The 10,778-nt window shown below is 35.6% G+C and overlaps 1 protein-coding gene across 1 annotated transcript; it reads right to left on the reverse strand.

Annotated features, from left to right (window-relative positions):
• Positions 1 to 398: 398 nt before the first annotated feature.
• Positions 399 to 5,401, reverse strand: LOC128995196 (DNA-directed RNA polymerases I, II, and III subunit RPABC5). The gene is made up of 3 exons (XM_054420130.1): positions 5,296 to 5,401; positions 3,673 to 3,772; positions 399 to 650 (listed from the first exon to the last, which is right to left on the reverse strand). The coding sequence occupies exons 2-3, from the start codon at positions 3,765 to 3,767 to the stop codon at positions 542 to 544; spliced, it is 204 nt and encodes a 67-aa protein (XP_054276105.1). The 5' UTR covers positions 3,768 to 3,772; positions 5,296 to 5,401; the 3' UTR covers positions 399 to 541.
• Between the last annotated feature and the right edge of the window lie 5,377 nt (positions 5,402 to 10,778).

Here is a 10,778-nt window from a genome sequence, read left to right on the forward strand (position 1 = left end):
AGACACCAGTTACTGCTATAAGCAAGCACCTAATGTAATGTTTATTTGTGTAAATAAATTGATTTTATTTGATCACTCATAACTCAGGAGATTCATCACTAAGGGAAGTATCCTATAATTTGCTAAACATGTTCAATGGGCCTACATTCTTAGTTTCATAATAGTTTTGGTTCATAGTGATTGATTAAATTGATTATGGACCCATATGCCACTTGTCATTGGGCCACCAATAAATAGTGCTAACAAAAGTCGACAATAGATAGGTAGTAACAACACCAAGGTTTGGACCGTTTCCTTACAATAACTATAAAGATTCCAATGGTGCAATAAAACACAAATCAGATGGTATATAACATAGTTTAAAGAATGAAGTTAGGTACCTAACAAACTGAGCAAAATAATGTTTTATGTTTTTTTTTATTAAAAATCTTACATGTTATAATCACAGTCGCCTTATCTAAAAAATCTTGATTTAAATTTATACAAAAGTCAGTACTTGATACAAATTTGACATATCAATGTTAGGCTACAGGCTACAAGTTTATTTTTCAAGTGGAGCGTAGTTGAGGAGTTTCTCAATCAAGTCAACGTGGCCAAGCAACATGCGCCTGCAGCAATATCTCTTCAAGCCTAACGCGTCCAAAGCATCACTGGAAAATCATAAATTTAGGCCTTAGTTTTTATTAAGTAATAGTAGTAACATTATTGATAGAGTTAACTTAAACATACTTTTTACAATTGTTCTCATAAAGATGAAGAATAACTTGGATGGGTTTGCTAAGCCGCGGAGCTGGCATACACCTTGGCAAAGAAATATTAGAAGTAGCCACATTTTAATATTTTATAGATCTATAGCGCAAGTTATACTTGATTAGTCACCCAAATAACTTGTTCCATAAAAACATTTCTTTAGAGTAAATCTAAAACTGGCTATTTAAAAAATACTGACTAAGAAGAACTTAATTGTTCACTTGTCAGCTAAACATTTTAATGTTCATAAAACAGTGCTAAATGTTGAGTAGGACAAGGACTCAAGTATGGCTGACATGGTCAGGAGTTCTTGTATTTTAACCGAGCTTGCTTTCTTTTACTAGTCTTCCGGTGAGAACTGTGTCAAATCGGCATTTACATTATTTTACCAGACGTTTTGCCTATTCTACGATGAGGCATCCTCAATGGTAAAGCTGAAACTCATCTCTGTCTCAGTTTTACCACTGAGGCTGAATATCATACTGTATTATAAATGCGAAAGTTTGTTTAGCCTATTTGTTTGTTTGAAGTTCGATCACGCATTAACCCTTAGAGTGCCAGGCGAGAAATAAAAGTAACGCTAAAAAAATGCCGATGATTTTTCCCGAAGGTCGCGCTAAAAATGCCGAGCGCGATCTGGCGATTTTTAGGTTAAAATTTCGTAAAAATCGAATTTTCGATATTTCGACCAACGAAAATCGATGTATCGCATCTAGTAACTTTTGACCCAATGTTAATATATGGGTTAAAAGAATCCGAGTATCCATTCGGTTGTTATGACAACTGTTCGATCATTACGAAACGTCCGGTCAACCGGATGTTGGCACTTTTGGCTCTTTCTAAAAACGTCCGGTCGGCCGGACGTCGGCACTTTTGGCTCGTTTTAAAAACGTCCGGTTCCCCGGATGTTGGCACTCAAAGGGTTAACTAATGGTCGGATTGGGCTGAAATTTGGCATGATGGTAGCTCACATTCCCGATTAATATAGGCCTATAGACATATTTTAATCTCAAAAATACTTCCGGGCTCCGCCCCAGTGGCTATGGAGTTTTCCATGTTAACCTTATAAGTATTCATATTTAAAAGGAATTAAAGAATTTTGTCAGCTGTTCTAACTAATGAAGTTGGTTTTGATATCCAACAGCATTAAAAAGTTTTAAGGTTTACCAACAGGGTGCAGCAGTAAACAATTTGTGCAATTATGACAACAGCTAATTTGAACTAAGCAGCAACCAAAATCTGTGATACACAATGAGAACTCTCAAAGTAGGATTGTTTATATACTTATGTATATATAGTTATATTGTCGTTTATATAGTTATAGTTATGTATGTTTATGTTTTTAACTAATTGTGCGAATGTTTGATAGTTAACTATTTTCTATTGTTCCATTGGTGCAGTGATAGGACATTATGGTTATCATAGATGTGTTTTACTATAGCATGCCGTTAATTTAAAGAACCAAATTTTCTCAAACCGTGTCCTTCCCCATTGCAAAAACAAAGCTTGAGTATAACTGAAATACACATTTTATACTTATATGCCAACCCCGTAGGAAGGACGGTCCCCCCTTCAATCCAAACTAATTGGGACCAAAATGGATTATTACTGGGTTTGCATTAGGGTATTAAACTGTTAGGATTATGCATTATGGAAATGCAGTACCGTACTGCAAGTTATTTTTGTTTGAAAAAAAAAACTGATAACTAGACCTACTTAACAGTAGGTAAGTGCCCTTACAAACAAAACAAAAATATTGTGGCCATCTGCCGTTTTAATTGCTTTATTCTTACCTCTACTTTACAAAAAACTAATCCAATGGAACACCATTAATAATTGGACGCTTGGCTTTAGGCCAATGATTATAAGGCTACCGGTATTCCTAATTTCTTGGCTCCCCACAATATTCAAACTTCATAAACCCCTATACCCCCGTTTTTTCCACTGTTTTTGGGTTCTAAGAACTCTTAAGACGGTGACACACTATCAATCTTTTCCGAGCATCTTTATCGATCTATCAAACCGAGACGAGAGGAGGGAGAAGGGAGGTCGAAGGGAGCATGTTCGATAGCGTTTCAGGGGTCCGTACACCGATCCAGACATCAGGCCGAGTAGGGAGATGAGCGCTCTGGAGGCGGTTTTTTTAGCGAAAGATCAAAGAAAAGATCGGTCTGATGTACGAGTGATGTACGATAGTGTGTCACGGTATATTTTGCCCCGTACGCCGTCGCGATCGCCGCACCGAGCGGCCACCTGCGCTAGCGTTGATACTGTTGATAGTTGTAATTTAATATGGCAATTTAACTTTTTAATTGGTAAAATAAATAAAATGTTGGGTAATATTTTGCTGTTATATTATGGGCATTTATGTTGTAATTTTGTGGTTTGTTTGTTCAAGGTTGAAAATGTATTTTACAAGTTAAAACTGTTATATCAATGATACCAGTAACTTAATGTTAAACTTGAATTAAGTAATTTATGATATAGGCCTATTTAAATTCTTTCAAAATTAATATAAGCATAATTATTATTAAAGGCAATTAAAATTGTCATTCTGTAACATGTAATTTTGTGTTTTATTACGGTTTTATTATTACTGCCTCCGCGCTCTCACTCACACAAGCTAAACTCCCTTTTGCCGAGCTCGCAAGGATTTGTCTGGTCTTGGTCTTGTTTGGGGAAATGTTTGGATTGAAATTTTGCTTAGCCTATATTAACCCCCCCTTCTCCCTGCTCGGTTTCGGGACTTGATCGGGGAAAAGATCAATAGTGAGTCACCGCCTTAACAAAACTAACTTTTATATACTGTAAGTTGGGTGTTCTGAGTATTCATTTTTACTAATGGAAAGTGTAAATTCAGAAAAGTAAATAAAGATTAAAAAGTAACAAAGATAACCTGCCTTAACTAGGTAGCCTACTTACCCCTCAGTGTACTCCGCTTGTAAAAGTCCAAGGTAAGCTTCCCATTTGTTTCCAATGACTTTACCACAAGTAAAACAGCGGACAGGAATGATCATCTTTGCTAAAAATAATTAGGACAGTATTGTTTTAAGGGTTTCTTCAGAACAGTGTGGTGATTAACTTAAGGATGCATTGCTTGATGTCCAAGTGCCACGAAGTCAGTGTCACGACGTACAAAACATAATTTTTGAGCTGTTTCACGACGCTCAAAATAAAATATTTGACTGTTAAAAGACGTCCAAATCTCACTAAGTTCAAAAGTACAGTAGCAATAAACATTGTCTTTCTACAAGCTTTGAACGTCATGGGATTGGCGTCATACAACAGCGAACTTCATACTCCTAAAAAAGTAGCATATGCACACTGCACTATGTTTATTGCAGTGGTACTGTACTTTTGGACATGGTGAGATTTGGACGTTGTGCAACAGTCTAATATATTATATTGAACGTCGTGAAATAGCTCAAAAATTATATTTTTGATGTTGTGACACTGACTTATCATTAGACGTCGTGCAACACTCCTGTGATTAATTGTTATTGCATTTCTAGAATTAGATTATGCCAAATATAAATGGCTTAAGTTACTTAACTTAATAAACAGTTTTCAAATGGAGCCACCAGTCAACAGAGAACCTACGATATCTTATCGTATTAAATTTTAATTCGATGTAAATAAACTTATCTAAGTTATTGAAATATTTGGGTACAGCTTCTTAACTGGGCTATGCTAATATTGATTGAAACTATCGAATTGAAAATATTGATTAATAATCGATATTTTACATTTATCTATTATAAAATTAAACTATCATAACCTAACCTAACCAACCAAACTTGCTGATGGTGAAAAAATCGCATGAAGGTTTACTAATCAAATCGATAGTTTCAATCAATATTAGCATAGCCCAGTTAAGAAAATGTACCCAAATATTTCATCCGAGGTAACTTAACTTCATTGAATGTCGCCTAAATATTGGTTTTCTGTTTTGAGTTATGGGTCTTATCAAGAAGAGAGCCGCCCGCCACTCTTGTACAGTGCGCTGTAGCATTTAGCCTAGGCCACATTAGGCCTAGTTTATTGTTCACTTAAGTTACCTACTTAAAGATGATCACAAGCAAGGTCTTAACCATTTAACTTAGGCAGCCTGCAAAATTTAAATTTTTTTAAACTCGTGGAAAAAGGCACACAAATAGAAAATGAAGTCCGTTGAATATTTATTTCTAAAGAATTACACAACATAAAACTTATTCAAGTTTTGTTTTGGAAAACGCCTAGTTAAATTTAAAGAAGTTTAATCAAATTGTCTAATTTGTTGACCCAGAGAAGGATAGGTACCTACCTATCAAAGTTTCGCCTTGCGTCTCCAAAATGTATGCGGTACAGTAAATATATCAGTGACGGATTGAAAGTTCTATAATTTAAGTTATTTAAGCTTATTAAGTTTTGGTTCTTTAAAAGTTTAAACTTAACCTTCCTAACCTATAAAATTAAAAGTGAGCTAGGCCTAAAATGACTAGAAAATGTTTCAAGACGAATAATATATCAGTGGTGAGAAAGATTTGTTGGATTATTTAGGCTTACCTTAAAATATTGACAGTGACAACCTAATGACACAAACAGAATATCACTCAATTGTAATTTATAATGTTTATTTGTGTGCAGTGGAAGTGGAAGATTGAGATTGAGATTGAAGCGAAGCGAAGCGACCGACGCCCGCCGACGACAAGCGAATATGGAAGAAGAACAAGAAAGGCATTCATTGTATGCAGCTTCTAATTTCTTCCTCTGTCTATATGTATAAAAATAATGTCATTGCTAATGTTTTGGTAACATAGTAATTATCCTGCGTGATAGGGATATTCCATTTGTGAACCAAGGATTATTTACTTCAAAATAGTTGTGAACAAATCTTTAAATATATCCCTAATAAAAAAATCTTAAAAGATTTACTAAAGCATGTTATAAAATGTTATAGCATGTAGTCCTGTACCTATAAAACCAAATGTTAATTTTGTACATCAAATCATTTATTTTTATATACCAGGGTAGACCATGGTGGAAGGAAAATTCATAGGTGTGCTATTCCCACATATTCCAACGTCACTCGGATTGCAAACAAAAGATCACCTGATTGTAACTGTCGAATTAGTATATGTATTTGTTTTGATTTGGTTGTTATTGTTTTTATAATAATAAAAACAATAACAACCAAATCAATTGGATTTCTAAAATTGGATCGATTGGAATTCTAAACAGTTTTTTTTATCTATCTTCTATCTATCTATATATTAATAGGCAAGCATGTTTCTTTAAAACCTTTTTTCTCAGCTCGTGTGCATCGTAGGGAAAATCTACGCATACCGTTAGAAAGCTATTTTCCTGTAGGTGTGCAGAATCCCTTTATAAATTTAAATAGGCTCAAAGATAAGCGCAAAAAATGAGTTTAAAAATTTGAAAAAATTTACATGGATCTTATGCGTTGCCATGCTGGTGACGAAATAACAACGAAATATAAACAGAAAATCAAAACAAATGGAAGAAACTCCAATCACATGTTTTATTTACAGTGTAGGGTGAAACATTAACATAAGTGAGTACATTACATATTTTTGGTCGAGTTTCGACCACTGGACATTACTCGTCTATATATTAATAGGCAAGCATGTTTCTTTAAAACCTTTTTTCTCAGCTCGTGTCTATCGTAGGGAAAATCTACGTATACCGTTAGAAAGCTATTTTCCTGTAGGTGTGCAGAATCCCTTTATAAATTAAAATAGGCTCAAAAATAAGCACAAAAAATTAATTTGAAATTTTAAAAAATTAACATGGGTTGCTATGGTGATGACGAAATAACAACAAAATATAAACAGAAAATCAAAACAAATGGAAGGCATTCCAATCACATGTTTTATTTACAGTGTGGGGTGAAAATAGAGAAGTTTGCACAAAACATACTTTTGGTCGATTTTTCGACCACGGGGCGTGCTCTCGTACTTATTTAATACGCAAGCAGATTTTTTGTGACAATTACTCCTCCGAAACTACTGAACCGATTGGCATGTTTTTGGTGTCATTGGAAAGAGCGTTACGTGAAGTTGTGCAGGAAACTTTTTTTTTTAGGGAAATAATGAGAGAGTGAGGCCCTGGAGCCCTTTAAAGTTTCGTATTTCTTCATAAGGTTAACATTGGAAACAAAAATTGTGATGAAACTGCAGCTGTTGTCAGAAATCAAAAGTGAGAAGAATAGCATATGTTAATTGCAAACAGTCAATAAGTTTGTTAATTTAACAGTTTGCTACAAATATTTGCTGACTAGGTTGATATTCGTTTTAAAATAACGCCTGTAGTACTTAGCAATTGCTCGAATTCGAGCAACAGGGACACTAGTGAAATTTAAACTAACTTGAATCATAGATAAAACATCTCCCTAAGCTTTGTTAAAATATTGATAGTTAACTTTTGTTGGTTAGTCTATGCTTGAATGTAAAAATATAGTTTTTACTTTTTCTAAAATTTAACATGGCGCAGTCGGAAAAGCTTTTATCAAGAATAGTAACAGAAGACTAGTATGCCTTTACAAAATACACAGCCATGGAACAAACCTGATGTCCTAAGTCTAGAAGGAAACTTAGAGGATAATTCACAGCTACTGAAACTGAAAATAAATCTGATGCTAAGTAATAATTAACACTTAAGATACCGCTGCTAGGAAAGGAAGCCTTGAAAATACATACAGATTTTAAACAAGACCCAGAAACGGCCAAAACAATATTGGAAACACTAGAGAAGTATTACACGCCAAGAAAGATCAATAAAAGCTCTCGTTCATTGGTATTCATAGATATTCACAAGTCTTTCAAAAGGAAGCATCAACACTTTTTTTAAATTCTATTCATACCTTAACAATTTAGACAAGCCATGTAAATTCGGAGTACAGAAAAAAATATTGAGAGCTCAGATAGAATTTGGGTTAAATTAAAAAACTGTCCAACCGAAACTTCTTAGAGAATACTTAAAATTGGAAAACGTAATAGAAACCTGCAAAACAATATGTAGTTAACTGAAGAAAGAATGGATGAACTCGACCAGAAGAAAGAAGTTTATCTCAAAGAACTGAGTTTATCTCAGAAGACCTTTTGATGGAACACGTGTACGTTGGAGCCTGTTGAGTCTTCGAAATTCCCTAGTTCTCAAAATTATCTTTCTTTCAAAACAAAAATCATGAAAATCCGTCAAGTGATTGATTCAGAATCGTGAAATTAAAAAAAAACCCCTCTGTCACGTTTTAATATGATGATGATGATTATGATACCCCAAGCTGGGCATTGGTTTTCATTAATGCTACCTCACCTGTAACATTTAAAACATCTTTGACCTGTTTGATTCCTCTCAAGTTGATGCCTTTCTACTCAACAATGGCGGCACTGCGGCTGGCGGAAACGCTTGTTGTGCGATCTATACCTGCTTGGAAATGTGACAAGGTACGTGGAAAAGCTTTGCCATGAGCTATTGAGCTCCTGGAGCTCACGGCATTGTAAAAGGGTCTTGATAAACAGATAAACTTGTTCAAAATGAAATTTAATGTGCAAATTCCTGCTCCTAAAAGCTAGTTCGATAATCGATAGCTTGATCCATAATACCATCATACCGCTCTCTGCTTATGTTCATTACCTGGGGTTCATAAGTTGTACAGAATGTGATTCATGAAACGTGATTTTTTTACTATCCTGTTTAAAACTTGTCAAAAGGAACTTGAAAGGTAACATATTGAGAAAGCCCACTTAAAGCTTCAGAATAAATCTGGACATTTTTGCGTCTTACGTTGGAGATACAACATTTGAGTTTGCCCTTTCAATGGATCATTTTTATTAATTTAATGTCATAAGATTTCGAAATGTCTTTCAAAATAACAAGATAGTTGAATAAAATCCTAACCATTCTCTTAACATGCCTTTTTACACGACAGCTCTATATGGATATGTGTCCGAGTTTGTTAGACACCCAATAAGCTAAGATGGGTAGTGTGACTCGTTGAAGAGGGATTGGGATTTTATGCGGTACCAGTACTAGGGGAGGGGGTTGTCACCTAAGAGAGACACACTAATCACCTAGCCATCGTTCTCGTCATCCGCGGGGGGTGAGCTCCAACAAGGCGCCTCTTAGTCAATCCATCTTTACGTAGGTCCATCTTAAAAAAACGGAATGTATAGTGACAAGCTGTAGAAAAAACATCCATTATATACATCATAACTTTTCTAATACAGTATATATTTTGTAAACAGCCAAGTTAAATAAACAAACTGACAACAAAAATAATGTACTGTTCTAAACTGCTTCTAAAAAGTCTAAAACTTAACAGTATTCCATTAAACTAAGTAATGTAGACATCTAAGAAGGCTATGCCAAACTAGTCTACTAATGAGGCTGAAGAATCAGGGAGGTAAAATTTCAGAAACACCACGATTGGTGTAGGAGGTGTAGTTTTAAAACTCTCTGGGGCGGAGCCCTTTTGACGGATCTGCACCATACTTCACACAAACCATCCTTGTCAGTTAGCCTGTTTTTCATCATAAATATTGCTCGGCCATAAGATCTTAAATTCTGTCACTACTTTCATTCTTCGATGCGTGACTTGGCCTTGGCCGACGTTCTGAGACATCTTGTTTATGAGCTATTTGGATCTGGTTCGGTTGAAGAAGTGGTAAAATTTGTTTCTCGATAATCGGTTGTAGCTTCCTTTCCTTTCAGATTCTGTAAATATTTTCGCTTCTAAAGGTCTTCCGTGTTTAATTTTTAATCTTTGAAAATCAGCCTTGAAATCATGGCAAACACTAATATTTACCTTATAAATTAACTCAATCAAGGCCGCACTAGATATACTAGATAGTATATCTAGTGCGGTCTTGACTCAATGCAACAAATTATTCTTTAAAATGTTTAGTTCAAACTAACCAATTCAGTTGTTTTTCTTTACACGTCAAATCAAAATTAGGACAATAAAAATAACCTGTAACAGCTACTTTTGTTAACTTCCACTACAAAAAGGTGTTGCCGATTACATGGACACTTTCAAGGGCTGTAGGACAAAATCCGGATTTTCCCCAGCATTGTAACCAACTCCAATCGATTTGTCGTGGCCAAATACCGCATATTGAACAAACAATCAAAAATCCTCGGCCGAAAAGAAATTGGTTCGTACACGCGTTCAAAAAAAAAAGAAGAATTATAATACCTTCGTAGATGAAAACTGTGCTGTAATTTCCACTCGGAGTGGCAGGTCGGCCGACACTGGCGGTCAGGGGGGACACAGCCGTGCCCCCTCACCTCGGCAGTCCTAATATAGTTGTTACTCTGTAATGATCCTACAGGCTGTGAAATATAGCGGGCTCCATTAGGCTGGCTGTGATTGAGACATTCCCAGTGTCTGCCTCAAGTAGGGCCAACGGGCCAACTACTGTTAGCTGTACGACCTTTGTCCGGGCGGGTTAGTTATGGCGTTGGCTGCCAGGGGCGGTAGGCGCTAGCTACGCCAACACAAAAATGCCCTTTGTAATTTATAGCCCGCAATTCTCCCCTGCTGTCATACGGGTGACTTTTAACGCGCGGGTCAGTATCTATGTCTTTGTGAACCGTTGTGAGGAAGAGGGAATGAATTTGCAAAGGATAGACAACATTTTGTAAGCGATTAATTAATAAGACGCTAACTCACCAGGGCGCGTTGGTGGAGATGAGTGATGGATTGTGTTGAGCAAATGAGATTAAAGCATTGTTACTGACTAAGATCAGCTAGTTCTATTAGCCAGGGTCATTTATTAAACACCTTGATCAAGGATAGCTGAGCCCAGTTTCGAACCAACAAACATCGAAATTGGCAATACATAGTGATCGTGTATATAGTACCGGTATTAGTTTGTATTGACAAACATTGTGTCTTTTTTTAAACGAAATGTAAACAGTGCTGGAAACAGTAAATAAATTAATAAATGACGTATTAATTAAGCCCGTACATAAGATACAAGTTCTGTTTTTCATGATAACTGTTGTCAAAAATACACATAGTACAA

The sequence above is a fragment of the Macrosteles quadrilineatus genome, unplaced genomic scaffold, assembly GCF_028750875.1.
Source record: "Macrosteles quadrilineatus isolate MER2022 unplaced genomic scaffold, UCM_ALF_1.0 Scaffold_5__1_contigs__length_97177068, whole genome shotgun sequence".
Lineage (NCBI taxonomy): Eukaryota > Metazoa > Arthropoda > Insecta > Hemiptera > Cicadellidae > Macrosteles > Macrosteles quadrilineatus.